We start from the raw sequence: 16,139 nt of genomic DNA on the forward strand, positions 1-16,139 counted from the left end.
GGGAGGTCTCCCGTACCAAGAAACAATAGAGCAAGGGATCTGACTGAGTGGGTATGCAACAAGGGAGTTCAAATGGGTGAACATAGCTATCCCTGAATGAGCCCAGTGACAGTGGTTGTAAATCCTTACATATACCCAGTGAAGTGATTGGTCCCAGGTGATACACAGAGATGAAACAAATCCTCCTACATAAGTCGCACCTAGTTTATTTTCAGGCTTCTCTTCTCTACAGCCAAACAAAGTCAATCATCAGTACAACTTATCTGAGCTTTCAGAAAGCAGGGGGCAGGAAGCTAAAGTTACACTCTACAGAGCTCTGAGAGTTGAAGGGACACATCCCCTTCATGTGGCACACAGGAACAGAGATGAGGCTGTCAATCACAGGCTGTGTGCTGGAGATCCTTCCCGTCACCTGTTGGTGTCAGGAAAACGTTTCAGAAGTGACTCATGCAGACAGCAGAGGAACTAGGCATCAGACAGAAATGACAATTAGTGCTCTGGATTAAGACAATTAAAGAGGGATATGCTTTGTTCATTTTTCATGTGAGAGGTATAAAACCACTTTACTTTCCAAGACTGGCAAACCACTGACATTTAGTATTGTGGCAGATTGACAACAAAGCTACATTTGAATAAACCTTTTAAAGCTGTCCATAAATGGATAAAAATTCTTCCCTTTTGGCACAAACTGGTTGAATTTTGATCCATCTATGGCCATTCCCATTTGACAGAATCTGATCTAACAACCAATTTTTGTTGAATGAGAATGTTGGAAAATTTCCATTTGGTCAGTGGCTGCAGGAGTCCCTGCTGTCAGAATACAATGGCACAGTGGGGAGGATTCCTTGCTTGTGTGGATGGGAGAAACAGTTATGCGGGCCATAGATGGGATGAAAAAACGGGCGAAAAAAAAATATCAGCCGATTTTCAGATTTTCAGTGCAGTTATCGGTCGGCTGTTTTTAGTGATTTTTGCCCTTTTGGATTATCGGTCCTGCTGGAAAATAATCAGCCAAATTTGTCGTTCTGCCGATTTTCGCGGCAATGATGGACAAATCTGCCGACCTTTTTCCGATTTTAAAAAATGCGCATGAGCAGTGACATGAAAGAAGAAGGAAAAGAAGAAAAGGAAAAAAAGAGAATATGAATAAAAAGAAGAAATAGAATATAAAGAAGGAGAAATAGAATATGAATAAGAAGAAAAGAAGAAATAGAATGTGAGTAAGAAGAAGAATAAAAAGAATTTCTGTCCAATATTATATTTGACATTTAAAAGTATAGCAACATTGTATCTATTTGTATCCGAATAGAAACATCTGTATCCAAAATGGATACAAATAGATACAATGTTGCAGCTTTTCTTATTATTATTCATATTCATATTCTATTTCTTCTTCTTCTTCTTCATATTCTATTTCTTCTTTTTATTCATATTCTATTTCTTCTTCTTCTGCATATTTTAATTGCCGACCGTAGACGGGACAAAAATAAACCGACTTTTTTTTTACCAATGGTGGTAACGTCGGCTGATTGAACGACCGATTTTTCGTTTTTCTAAAAAAAAAAAAGAAAAAAAAAAAAAACGTCCGGTTTTCTCCCCGTCTGTGGCCTGCATTAGGTTTTTTTTCACTCAGCCTTGTGGCTGATCAAAAAAGATCTAGTCATCTATGGCCAATCTATTTCTGTTCTGTATCATGTTACATAAGACATCAGAAATGAGCAATTCTTGATATGTACTTTATGCCATTTATTTAAACAAATTCATTATATTTTTGTTTTCCATTTCTGGCAGATCTGATGAGATTAAAGCGCACAGGAAGCGACCGATCGAAAAAATCGGCCGGAGAGAAAGAGATGAAAGGGGAAGCATTCATCTCCCGGCAGGCTCCTGGGATGTGTTTTGACTTCCTTCCTGCGGTATGAGCTAATGAAACGCATTGTTATGTCACAACGTCACGCTGGGCTGTGTGTGAAGAATCAGTGCTGCTTCCCATGGCAACCTATTAGATACTTAATTTTGTAATATGATTGAATGCCAGAGAAAAAGATCTCTGCTTTCCTCTGTGCCACAGCATTACGAGATTCACCCTGACAGTTGATGCAGGGTCACCCAAGGCTAAGTGACACCTTGGTTTTCACCAGAGCGCCCTGCAAGTCCACCAGCCTACTTTGCTGCAAGATGTCGCCGAGTCATGGCCTTCAGGATCATCCCACCAGGGGTTTGCCGGAACAGGAAGGATACAATGAGGAAACAGAATGGCACAGAAAAGGCCAGTTTCAGGTGCAGGTTGAGGCAGGCGGCAGACTAGGATAATCAGTTTCAAGACCGGGGTTGAGGCAGGTGGCAACCAAGGATGGTCAGAAACTAGCAGAGTTGGCAACAGGGTCAGGAAACACAGTCAAAGTCAGGAAATTTGGTGTCAGCAACAGAAAAGGCAGAAGTAAGGCAAGCAGTCCAGCAAGGTAATTGTCGAGTCACTACACCGACCGCCATAAGGAGTTTAAATGCCCTTCTTGACTCATGTGTATGAACCAGCATAAGGTAGACACACTAACACATGCACATCCTTGACTATCCTTGCACATGGTTACACATGCTCAAACGCATGCCACAAGGTGTGACCCGGTGTGCGTGTGCGATGCAAAACGCATGCAAGGCGCCTGGAGCTACATTACCAAACATGGCCCTTGTGGTACTGTAATACACATACAGTCAAAGTCTCACCAAAAACAAGGGGAGACACAGCAGCCCATCCTCAATATCATTTTCCAAGTTTGGCCAAAGGACAGCATGCTGTGTGCACTGTCTGAGCTCTGTGCTTTGCCATTGAAAAGGGCAGGATTGGCTATCGATTTAGAAAACATTTTTCACTATAGTTTGTAAACCACTTTAAGCGACTGCATCATTTCTGCGTCCTTACAGAGGCCCAGTTGTTCCATGTTCTTATCCTTCAGGTCCCATATCATACTTTTACATATATTTAATTTTTTTAATTTATTGTGCAGAACTAAAAAAAAAAAAAAAGATTTTTGCTTTTTATAGGCAGGTAATAAGGAAATGTATAATAATATTTTCTATTTTTTGATCAACAGGTAAAGCTGTAGGCTGTTGTCTATTGCTCATATGTTGTTGCCTCCCTGCCTCTCCATCTCATTCAATTAAGGAACGCATTGCATTTATTTAGAAAAATAGGTGTTCTTTGGATGGCACCAGTGCTGAGCAAGTGACTCCCCGTGGTTATTACATAGCAAGGTGCTGCTCGGCAAGGGACCTGGAAGACCGTGAGGATCCCTTTAGTAGTGGCAGCTACTACAGTGATTCTCCGCTTCCACAGGGATTGGCCAGGCTGTAACTACAAAGAGTACCTCCCTGAAATTCAGCTTTAATCATGCTTAAATTAGAAAGGCCACTGAGTTAAACTTCAAGGGAATCTTTACTAAGAAATTTGGCTACTTCCACTGCTGACATCTGAAGATACTAATTACTTGGCTGCTATGCTGATCCCCTGGCTTCAGTACTTTTTGGAACACTTTTACACATAAGGAAACTCATTAAATGTCAGAAGTCCTTATTTGCATTCTTTTTCTGGGTTAGGCAGGCCGTATATTAATCTTTTTTTTTTTTTTTTTTGTTCAACCAGATGTCGAATGGGGAAAAATTTTTTTATCCAATTCCCCCATCTACATGCTCGATGCGTATGGGGGTGGGATTCTCCCTGCTGAGTTATTGTATTCTAACACTGGGGAGCCTTCGCTGCCATCAAACTACAAAATTCAGGTTTACCAGCTATAGTTGGTGGCACTGATTGTTCAGGAGAAACCCAACAGGCTGGTTGTACACAAGTCAATTGAAAGATTCGTCAGTATAACCAGCCTGCCAATACATGTATTGAATCAGCTGAATTTCGAATCAATCAGAATCAAATCAGAACATGCTCACCTGGTCACGCATACCTCCCAACCAGGGGCGAACTGACAACTCATGGGGCCCCCGGGCAATAAGGGATCATGGGGCCCCTGTGTCCTTGCCCAAACTCAAAAAAGCCTATGAAAAAGGTACCAGGGGCATCTCATGGGGCCCCCTACTGACCCCGGGCCGCCGGGCAGTGCCCGAGTTTCCACATGGTCAGTCCGCCCCTGCTCCCAACTTTCTGAGATGGGAACAAGGGACACCTATTAGCAAATATATGGAGGCATAGGACACACCCCCTGCCTTGCCCCCTTAAAGGAGAATTCTACAAAAAAAAAAAAAAAAAAAAGATTAGTTAAACCCATAAGTGCTTTATTTTACAACTACTATTCCTTTATATTGGCTTTTGAAGTTTACAAATGCAATTTAGAAACTAGATGAAGGGTTTAGCACCGTTAAACACTTTTTGAAAGTCCATTTTTATAAACAGCTATATAGATCAGACCAAAATGAGGGACAAATGAGGAGGAAAGAGTGACAGAGGGACATTGTTCCAAATCAGGGACAGTCCCTCGGAATCGAGGACAGTTGGGAGGTATGGTCATATCACAGCACAGCCCTGCAGTATTAGTTCTTGCAAACTTAGTACATCCAACTGTGATATGTATGGAAATCTACAAAGCTAAATTTAAGTGCATTACATCTTTTGCACAATCCAGTGTACTTTGATTTTGTTTAGTAATTATCCAATCACAAAGGAAAGAGAGAGAAAAGCGGACCAGGGGATGATGCCATCAGTGATGTAACCTTCATTGATGTAACCTTTGACCCTTCTGGTGATGCCAAATATAAAGATGGGTTTACATGGTAATTCTCAACCTTCACATTCATATTGCTCAGCCGTTGGTGCTTCAGGGACACAAGATTGCCATCCATAAGGCAATGGCAATGCCATATTGAAAAACAGAAGCTCTGGGCAGGTAGACCACAGTCCGTGTATTTCAAGGGTTCAACTCAAAGTTTGACTTTAATACATTGTAGGTATTTAATGTTACAACTCAGTTTTGATTGACATCAGTGGATAACGACGTGTAGGGAAGAGAATAAACAATTTTATGTTCTGTTCTAGGACTGTAATATTTACCTTGCTGGTACAGAAGAGGGTCACATACACAAGTGTTCCTGCTCATACAACGAACAGTTTCTGGATACCTACAAGGCACATAAGGTGAGGATTCCTGGTACCGCAACTGTCCTGGGCTAAGCTGATATCTGGATTACCTCCATTCTCATGTCCTGTGTTCATGGGGATCCCTGTTCCGTAATAGGCTTCAGTTCCTCTTCTGATCTTTAAAAGTATGAAGTATTTTTTAGCAGTTTAAAAGCCATATATTGCTGCCCCTTTGTCTAGGACATAAAACTGACCTCCAGTCTTACCTTCAGTCTTGAAATTGCTCTGATTTTACTGTACACTTTGAGCTTCTTGTAGTATTCATTAGAACCTACAGCAAAGCACATAGAGCCTGCCTGATTTCCTGGCTGGAGGACAACCAACATCACCTAGCTCTTTCTGCCCTGCTTTACTGTCCCTGGCCTGCCACTTTCATTGGTTGGCAGTGGCGTAGCATGGGGGGGGGGAGGGCAACCGGTGCAGTTGCCCTTGGCGCAACATTATAAAATACCTCTTTCCTCAGTAGGAGAGAGGGCGCATCATTGAGGTTTTAGTTTACCTGCTGGTGTATTCAGGCAGTAAGCTTCACGATGTGTGTGTGTGTATGGAGGGGGGGGGGGGGTGTTAGGGGTATGGCAGGAGGTCAGGGTGGAGGAGGCCTCCACTGGTTGCTACAGCTGCCACCGGAAATCCTGCTGGAGATATTCTTCTGCCTGCATGGGACACAGCTAACTCTCCTGTCCCTGGTACTGCAGGACCGGAGAGATGTGTGGGGGATTCTGTGTATGATGTGGGAGGGGGGTTTTTGGGGGGTGTGATCAGAATGGAGGGGTCTGGTGGGGATTCAGGAGGTGTGATCAGAGTGGATGGACCTGGGAGAATCTGTGGGGTGATCAGAGTGGAGGAATCTGGGCGGGTGATCAGAGTGGAGGAAATTGGGAGGTGTGATCAGAATGGAGGGAATCTAGGGGTGTGATCAGAGTGGAGGGAATCTAGGGGTGCGATCAGAGTGGAAGGAATCTGGGGGTGTGATCAGAGTGAAAGGAATTTGGAGGTGTGATCAGAATGGAGGGAATCTGGGGGTGTGATCAGAGTGGAGGGAATCTAGGGGTGTGATCAGAGTGGAGGAATCTTGGGGAGTGGGGAGTGATCAGAGGGGGGGGGGGATCTGGGGGTGTGATCAGAGTGGAGGAATCTGGGGGTGTGAATAGAGTGGAGGAATCTGGAGGTGTGATCAGAATGGAGGGAATCTGGGGGTGTGATCAGAGTGGAAGGAATCTGGAGGTGTGATCAGAGTGGAGGGAATCTAGGGGTGTGATCAGAGTGGAGGAATCTGGGGGTGTGATCAATGTGGAGGTAATCGGGAGGTGTGATCAATGTGGAGGGAATCGGGAGGTGTGATCAGAGTGGAGGGAATCTAGGGGTGTGATCAGAGTGGAGGAATCTGGGGGTGTGATCAATGTGGAGGGAATCGGGAGGTGTGATCAATGTGGAGGGAATCGGGAGGTGTGATCAATGTGGAGGGAATCGGGAGGTGTGATCAGAGTGGAGGAATCTGGGGGTGTGAACAGAGTGGAAGAATCTGGGGGTGTGATCAGAGTGGAGGAATCTGGGGGTGTAATCAGAGTGGAAGGAATCGGGAGGTGTGATCAGAGTGGATGGAATCGGGAGGTGGTATCAGAATGAAGGGAATTGGGAGGTGTGATCCTTTATTCTAGGTTCCTCTATCCATTCCATATCCCTGTATTTCATAATAGATTCCTTTATTCTAGGTTCCCCTATCCATTCCAGATTCCTGTATTATGAATAGATTCCTTTATTCTAGGTCCCCATCTCTCCCAGATCCCTGAATTATTATTAGTTTTTTTTATTCTAGGTTCCCCTATCCATTCCAGATTCCTGTGTGATGAATAGATTCTTTTATTCTAGGCCCCCTCGTCTCCTCCAAATTCCTGTATTAGATATGACATTCTGCTTTTACAACATCACATTTTATTGCTTTTAAATTCCCATATGATTGATAGATCCCTTTATTCTAGGTTCCCCTATATTTTCCAGATCCCTGTATTATTAATAGATTCCTTTATTTTAGCCCCCCTCATCTCTTTCAGATCCCTGTATTATGAAAAGATTCCTTTATTCTAGATTCCATTATCTCTACCAGATCCCTGAATTATTATTAGATTTATTCAAGGTTCCCCTATTTTTTCCAGATCCATGTATGATTAATAGATTCCTTTATTCTAGGCCCCCATCTCCTTCAGATTCCTATTTAAGTAAAAGATTCTGTTATTTTAGGTTACCTATCTCTTCCAGATTCTTGTATTCTTAATAGATCCCCTTTTCTAGGTCCCCCTGTCTCTATCAGATTCCTGTATTATTTATAGATTCCTTTATATTAGTTTCCTCCGTCTCTTCCAGATTCCTGTATTATTAATAGACTATTCTAGTTTCCTCCATTTTTTTTGTTACCCTAATGACTGGCTCACATTACCGTATGTGTACACATGAATACTGCGCAGGTATATCTAGCTTTAGGAATGCATGGATATGGGTTTTCTTCTAAAAATTCCAATACTTGGAATGGGGCAGCACAGTAGCTAAATGGTTAGCACTTCCGCCTGGCAGTACTCGGGTCATTGGTTCACCGCCACCCTTCTGTCCAAGTATACCACGTCCACAGCCACCCCTCTGTCCAAGTATACCGCGTCCACCGCCACCCCTCTGTCCAAGTATACCGCGTCCACCGCCACCCCTCTGTCCAAGTATACCGCGTCCACCGCCACCCCTCTGTCCAAGTATACCGCGTCCACCGCCACCCCTCTGTCCAAGTATACCGCGTCCACCGCCACCCCTCTGTCCAAGTATACCACGTCCACAGCCACCCCTCTGTCCAAGTATACCACGTCCACAGCCACCCCTCTGTCCAAGTATACCGCGTCCACCGCCACCCCTCTGTCCAAGTATACCGCGTCCACCGCCACCCCTCTATCCAAGTATACCACGTCCACCGCCACCCCTCTGTCCAAGTATACCACGTCCACCCCTCTGTCCAAGTATACCACGTCTACCGCCACCCCTCTGTCCAAGTATACCACGTCCATAGCCACCCCTCTGTCCAAGTATACCACGTCCACCCCACCCCTCTGTCCAAGATCTTGCTCACCCCCTTATAAAAAGAAATCATATTTGTTTGACAACTTCTGTCTTTCATGAATCCATGCTGTCTGTTGCTTAAAATATTTTTTTCCAGCAAGAACTCCTCTATGTGGTCTTTTATTAAACTCTCCAGTATCTTCCCAACTATAGAGGTTAAACTAACAAGTCTGTAATTACTTGGTAAAGATTGCGTAATTGTCAGTTAAAGTAATGCAGGGCTGTAATGCAAAAAATGGCCTGGTCAGGAAGGGGGTTAAATCCCCTGGAGGGCATACATCATTACATGTAAGCAGGGAAAGTGCCTGAAATTGACCTGGTATTTGCCTCTTGAATTTCTGTAGAGCAGAGATTAAACTGGGAGAGGGAAAAGCAGCAGAAGCAGCCAATCCGTTGTGCTGCAGTTCCCATATGCTAGCAAGAGGCATGCTGATAGGAGGGGAGAGCAGAGTGACAGAATAAGCTCATCAGACTGCTTCTTCTCCTTTCACTGTCCATTCACAGGCTGGCGCAGGGACAAGACCTGTAAGTGTTACCTAAAGTGGAACTTTACGATGGAAGGGCAGAGGTGTAAAGACTGTGATCAGCATCTCACTCTTAGAGATGCAGCACACCAAATTCAACCCCTTTGGGCCACCTGTATCTGAAAACAACAGTGCAATGACCTTCATTGGGCAGGCCTGTTATATGCATATGTGTGTTCAGTTTATGGCTGTAGCCAATTACTTATAATAATATATACCGTCTATCTAAATGTCTCTTCACATTTCAGGGTCCGGTCTATAAGCTGGCGTGGTCTCCCTTCTGCCCAGACGTGTTCCTCAGTTGCTCAGCAGACTGGAGTATTCACTTGTGGCGTCAGGACATCCTGAAACCCATCTTAACGTTCTCGGCCACTACAAACGCTGTCCATGACATCATGTGGTCTCCCACCTCGCCCCTGGTATTTGGAGCAGTGACTGAGAATAGGGTGGAGATCTGGGATTTAGGTGTCAGCATGTAAGTTATCCTTTTTTTTGTTTTTTTAATTGCTTTGAAAAAGTGACATTTTGCTTACGAAGTCCAGGGTGGTAAAATGCAAACTAGAGATTCTTAGATTGTAAGTAGGGCTCTCTTCATCCTCCTGTATTCATTTGTATTGTAATTGTACAGTCTGCCCTTATATTGTACAGCGCTGTGCAAACTGTTGGCGCGATATAAATCCTGTATAATAATAATTATAATATTAGAGTCAGATGTCTTCATCTCCTTTCTTTGCAGTGGGGAGAAGAGGACATATTGGGGTTTATTTACTAAAGCTGGAGAGTCCAAAATCAGACTCCCTTCTGCATAGAAACCAATCAGCTTCTAACCTCAGCTTGTTCAATGAAGCTTTGGCAATGAAACCTGGAAGCTGATTGGTTTCTATGCAGAAGGGAGTCTGATTTTGGACTCTCCAGCTTTAGTAAATAAACCCCATAGACTCATTACTTGACTCCCTCACAAATGTCAGTTCCCACCCTTTCAGTTGCATCACACTAATCAGCTCTGCAGCACGTGTAGAAGTACAAGTGGTCCTTCCCATTGCATCTGGAGAGCTAAGATGTTTTTACCGGTTTATGGCTCATGCACATGGGCAGTTTGGCTCATACAGGTGTTTTTTCCACAAGGAAGGCCCCGATGCAGCCTATAACCTGCTGCCAACACCCTGTCAAAATCAAACCATAGACTGAAATACTTGGCAGCTGTATGCTTTTCTGAGCAGTATTCATGTTTAGGGACATATGCCCCAAATGTGAAATTCCTGCCTTTGGGGCATACGTCCCTGAACACCTACTGCCATAAACATGAGTACCGCTCAGGGTTGCATGCAGTTGCTGCATCTTTCAGCCAGTCATTGATTTGAAAAAGCTGCTGGCAGTGAGCTGGAGCCTCCCTTGTGCCCAAAACACTCTAATATTACACTGTATGGGCCAAACTGCCCATGTACATGAGTCCTAACATACCAAGAAAGGGGGATGAGCACCCAAACCTAGAGCTCTTTGTGAACATGTCCATTTGAGACTGAGGGATCAAATACTAAAATATAGACTCAGATACTAGTTTGTTGAATGATGGGGAAGGATTGAGTCATATTAGTAATCGGGGTCTACGTTGGCAGTGCTTCAGTGCAGAATAGGTGGTGACCCAAACTTCAGCGTGACCTATGGGGGTGCTAAAGTAAAATTCTGCACTCTAGTACTCTTTATAGCAAGCCGTTTTCAGTTCTTGGAAGTCATTTTTTTAGAAGGTGATCAGCAATGGAAGCCTTTCCATTTCTCCCACTAAAGGTTCCCTTTAAGATAATTAATAGCATACACCTCCAGTATCTGGAAACAATGGGGTTGATTTATTAAAGCAAATAGACTGTGCACTTTGCATAGCGCAGTTGCTCCAGAGCTTAGTAAATGAGGTCCAGGGGCCCAACTGCAACCTTGGCAATCCAAGGATGGTACGGTGGGTCAAAGCTATGCGTCTGCCACCTCATAAGAGAAGATCTACTTGTTGTAGTTGGTTTCTTATGGAGCCCATACAAGCTTATTAGTGCCTATCCATATTGATGTGGGGGCCAAAGCTGCTACCTTTCCTATGGCCCCATTCTGCCTTGCAGTGGACCTTCCATGGCAAATGGAAGGTCTTCTTTGTTTTGCAGTCCTCAACATTATTGACTTTAAAATGCCATTTATAAACAAACCATCTGACAAACAATAAAAAGCAGGACTTCATTTAAAGCTAATTCTTCCAGGAGTGACGTCACCATGCCTCCTGGCAGAGCTGGGAGTTCAAAATCCCTAGAGAAAGCAGTTTTCCAGTAGGTTAAAGTGCATTCTCACAGGATTTCAAGCTCCCAGCTCTGCCAGTAGACACAATGATTTCTTCCATGCCTCACGGGAACATTAGAGGCTGGAGACAATGTTTTCGTTATTTATTTATTCATTTTTTTAAGTTTTATATAGCCACAAGGGATGAGCTAAGGTTCCATCCGAACTAAGCTAGAAAAGCTGTCACGTGATAGCGGGCCACCGTCACAACCAGCTGCAGCTATGGAATTTCCGGCCCCACAGGTGCCACAGGCGCATGTAACAAAGAGGTAGGGTTGCTGGTGACGTCATTGACCTAAAATGGTCACATCAGTGCCAGGACAAAGTCATTACGGTGAAGATGTCAAACAGCACCCCTCCCACAAAATGTATGAACATTATGTGTCAACAAAAATCCCCTCCCTGCCCTGCTTATCTTCACACCTACCCCAAAAACATAAATTCCTTCTGAAAGCTAAAATTCTTCCCAAACAAAAATCACCCTTCTTCCAGTACACATCCCCCCCCCCCAGTTTAAATCCCTTCCTTCCCCAAATCCCCCCTCCTGGCACAAATCCTCTGTTCCTCAAATTTCCTCTCCGAGCATGAATCCTCTCCCTCCCTCCAAATCCACCTCTCCCAGCACAAATCCCTCCTAAATCCCTTATCCTAGCACTAATCCCCCGCCCCCCCACCCCACATACATCAAATTTCCCCTCCCAGCACAAATCCCTACAATCATCTCTACTAGCACATATCTCCACCCCCCCCCACCACCCTATCTGCCTTTCTAACAGAAATCCAACCTCCTAGCACACATCTCCTCCAAATTGTCCCCCCAAATCCCCAACACGCCCAGTCCTTGTCCCAGCTCTTGCCTCATGGTTATATTTGGACAAAGTCATTGTGAGGATATATTCGGTCAATGACGTCACCTGCATCCTTGGACCTTTGTTACAAGTGGCTGCAGGTCAAGGAATTCCACCGTTGCAGCTGATTGGGTTGGCAGTCACTCTAAATCCTTAATAGACACCTTTTTGCTACTCGTTCTTCAATCTTAGGCAGGTCATAGACGGTATGAATTTCTTTCCTGCATCCAGCCATTGTGTTCTTCTGGCAGGGGTGCAGAGGAAGCTGTCTTTGCTGGGAGAAGACCGTGATTATTGCTAATGGCTATAACAGCCGCTAGCGACAATCCATGTAATATCTGACAGGCTTGTTGTACCCAAGTTGATTGCTCGGCCACTTGGGGACATTCAACCTGCCCATACATGGTTTGAATCTTAGTAAAAAACAGAAAAAATATGAGCGCTGGATAAAAACCAAAAAGAGCGACTAGCATGAAAGGCGAACACCAGAAGCCTCCATAGTAAATATATAAATAAAACATGCAGCGCTAATAGTATTCTAAAAATGAAACGTGATCTAAAATGCGATAGTCAAAACAATAATATCCTAATCATTGCTTGATTATATATATAAAAGATGATAAAATATAGTTAGCGTCCAAAGATATGATCTATAATGATGAATAAATATATCCAAAATTAGTGTTCTGCAGTGCACAGTGAAAGCTTTCAAGGCAAAGTGGTGAAAAAATTGGTGACTTCTGTGACCATGTTCATCATAAGGAGATGAGTGTAGATTGCACTAACCGGAAAGCGCAATTTATTGCGCGTTTGAGTAATAACCAACTCCTGGTCATCCACATATGGAAACTGGATCTCAGCGGGGGTCGTCTGGCCTGCGTCAGCTAAGCAAGTATCGCACCCTCAGGGTCTCCAGGTACCAGGGGGAAAGCAATCCTTTCACCAGCAGGAGGAGCCTGTCTCACTATCTATGCAGTGGCCACCAGGTCATCCTTATATGCCTTGGAAAGGGGGAGGGGCTCGGGAGTAAGGAGCCAGAACACAGAAGAATCTGATAGTGTAGTACTTTAATGGAAACCACGGGGGTATAATGTACAAGCATAAAACTTACATGCAGTATTTGAAAGGCTGGCAAGGAGAAATCAAAATGGCCGCCAGCCATCCATGAGGGCCGTGCGGTGTGACGTCACAGGATTTAGGGCACCTCCCTATGGTTTGAATCTTGGCCGGTTCCCGCTGAAGCTGGCCGAGATTCGAACCGTCTTTGGCCAGATTTAAGCACTGAGAAGGCGGCTTTATACACCATTATTTTTACTGTTCACTTTAAGAGTCTATATTTCTACATTTGTTATTATTGTGCTTCAACTTTCAGCTTTTTGTCTTGTACAGACTAGACCCGATCATTGTGAGTTCTGCCAAACCTGGAGTGAGACTCACGACACTGCTCTTCGCTAAGAACACAAACTGCGTCCTGATAGGAGACAGCGATGGACAAGTTAGTGTGTACACGCTGAGAAATGTCTCAAGTTCGGATGCATCACAGGTCAGGTTTTTTTCCATTGATGGTATTTAATATTTTTTTTATTCTATTATAGTTTTACTTTTAGAGTCAGTCGCTGGTAGGTTTCTATTACTGTCTGTGTCCCTGCAAGGGAGATTTGCCCTTTTTGTTTGTCCTGGTGACTACTGTCACTGAGACAGAAAGTGATAGAATAGCTGAAGTTTTATAGTTGTCACTGGAACAGGTATAGAGGGGAAGTCTTCCAGTTGGGGTATTAGTTCTAGTGATAACTCAGCATGGGTGCCATTTAGAGAACACTTGCATTTTCTAAATGCAAAACATTCTTTGGATAAGGTAGTGATTGTAACATCACTAGCCTGTCTCTCCACCTCATCCAATCAAAAACACTTTGTATTAATTGACAACAATGGAAAGTGTCTTCTGATTGGTGCCTGTGCCAAGCAAGCCACCTCCTGTGCTTACAATGCAGCAGGGCAGACTCGCGGCACGGTGAATATATATGAAAATTGTGCTTTTAGGGAATAAATAGTAAGCCCAGATATAACAGACGCATGCATCATATTCACTGTATATTTAGGTATTTGTCTGCATTTCAGCTTTAAAGTATATCTTTAACCTTTTAACCTCTTCACGCCAAGCGCACGCAAATGACGCCGAGCGGTCGCACAATTGCGCGCAATTAAAAAAAACTTGCTGAGAGCGCGCTCCCAGCACGCATGTCCTGATCTCCTCTTGTGATCGGGACCTTTCCCGATCATGTGACCGTTGTGACAGCGAATCACGGCGGTCACATGATCCTAAAACCCTTCCCGCCTCCCGGCTTCTGAAACCCTTAAAGTGCCAGGAGGCGCCGGCGCCAAGGGGTTAAACTTTGTTTTTTTTAGTTTTGGACTTAATAAAGAGGTCTTAGAACCTATGTCAGGTTTGTATTGATGTCTAAGCCCCTGCAAGGGATATTTTCCCTCTCTATTGGTCCTGGTAACCAAATACAGGGGAAGTCTTCCAATGGGGATACTGGTGAGAACTGCCCAAAGCCAGCCATAGATGATGCAGTTTACTTTCCTTCAATTACTGGTCGCAGGAAAGAAAATTGCTTGATTGTCTGTGTTGATGGGGGAATCCCACATGCGGAGCTGTTGTGTTCTCCTGGTGGGGGGGTTGCAAAGAGCCATCCCTGTCGGAAGAACAGCTATAGCCGCTGGCAATAATCGCATGTAAAAATTTGACATGCTGGCTGTACCCAAGTTGATTGATGGATCGATTTGGGTACATCCAGCTTGCCCATAGATGGATTGAATCTCGGCCAGTCCCTGCTGAACCAGATGAGATTCTGCTCGGCTTAAGAGGGGATTTCCCTCACTTTGCTGAGATCTTCTCTTACTTTCTGTTGCATCTAACAAAACGGAAGGCGAAGGTAGTTCTCCCCAATGGGACACATTTTGGAAAAAAGAAATGTTTGTTTTGACTGAGACATGTCTTCTGGCTTGATCAGAAAAGTATTGCTCAGTTCTTACCAGGGGCGGACTGACCATTTGGAAACTCGGGCACTGCCCGAGGGCCCTGGGTCAGTAGGGGGCCCCATGAGATGCCCCTGGTACCTTTTTCATAGGCTTTTTTGAGTTTGGGCAAGGACACAGGGGCCCCATGATCCTCTATTGCCCAGGGGCCCCATGAGTTGTCAGTCCGCCCCTGGTTCTTACTGATTGTATGTAGTCTGTGCTAAACGTCAAAGAACCAAGTCTAGATACTGATTATGCAATGAAATATATTGATCAATTTTTTTAGTTGGCATTGAAGATAAATCAGGAGGTATCTGTGCGTTGAGAAGTTTGATTATTCAATTGATTAGGAATAGAGATGAACTTGGGCATGTTTGGATGCACTTCTGAGTGCATATGGCCAAGCCCGCCAGGAGGCTGGTACCTGTAATGGGCCAATCATGGCCCTTTGTATATATCTGGCTGCAGGACAGGGAACGTCCCCGCTACAGATAGTCGGTCCATTACAGGTGACAGTATCATGGTGGGCTCAGCCATGTGGTTTCAGAAGAGCATCCAAACATGACCATATCTCGTTAGAAATTGCTCTATTGCGACCATTTATAATTGAATCAATTATAAATTGCAGCATGTATGGTGAGCATTAGATGTCTATGGTTGAACTGGATGGACTTTTGTCTTTTTTCAGCCAGACCAACTATGTAACTATGTCATCTGCCCCAGAAGAGATCCACACTGATCCACAGTTATATCTGTTCTGTGAAAGTAATGACAAGGTTGAATGTATCCAGTAAGCCAACAAGGGTTTGTTTAAACACACAGACGCTCATAAATTCCTTGCATTGTAATCCATTCCATTTTTTTGTGTGTTTTCTGCACATTTTTCAGCATTTATAGGCCCTTTATCCTCTTCCTTTTTCCAAATTCCCCTGTAAAATGGGACTCCGAGCTTCTAAGTGCTGTTTTATGGCAGACGTCACTCTTTGTTCCATCAGTCCTTTGGATTAATCTCCCGGCTATCCCATAATTCAGTCCGTCGGCCTATAATGAGGGTATCTCTCTTTCTTTCTTACAGGTGAACGCTTTATATGATCTCATCGGAGCAACTCTAGCAAGTCAGCTGTAATTTATACCTTGACAAGTAGATTTGGTAACATCATGGAAAAAAAACATTAAAATGAATTTGTATATCTA

At 44.0% G+C, this 16,139-nt stretch overlaps 1 protein-coding gene across 2 annotated transcripts in view; it reads left to right on the top strand.

Annotated features, from left to right (window-relative positions):
• Positions 1 to 16,139, top strand: part of DNAI4 (dynein axonemal intermediate chain 4) — a 56,509-nt gene extending 40,370 nt beyond the window's left edge. The window contains exons 12-16 of one of the 2 annotated variants that reach the window (XM_089687944.1): positions 1,792 to 1,916; positions 5,039 to 5,137; positions 9,009 to 9,235; positions 13,314 to 13,467; positions 16,021 to 16,139. In XM_089687944.1, the coding sequence (XP_089544070.1) occupies positions 1,792 to 1,916; positions 5,039 to 5,137; positions 9,009 to 9,235; positions 13,314 to 13,467; positions 16,021 to 16,071 (656 nt within the window). In that variant the 3' untranslated portion in view covers positions 16,072 to 16,139. Of the gene's footprint in view, positions 1 to 1,791; positions 1,917 to 5,038; positions 5,138 to 9,008; positions 9,236 to 13,313; positions 13,468 to 15,633; positions 15,988 to 16,020 lie in introns of those variants that run through there. The other variant, XM_089687945.1, reaches the window with a different exon arrangement.

Source organism: Staurois parvus, unplaced genomic scaffold (assembly GCF_062004578.1).
Source record: "Staurois parvus isolate SC_StPar_1 unplaced genomic scaffold, SC_StPar_1.0 ptg000441l, whole genome shotgun sequence".
NCBI classification, from domain to species: Eukaryota; Metazoa; Chordata; class Amphibia; order Anura; family Ranidae; genus Staurois; species Staurois parvus.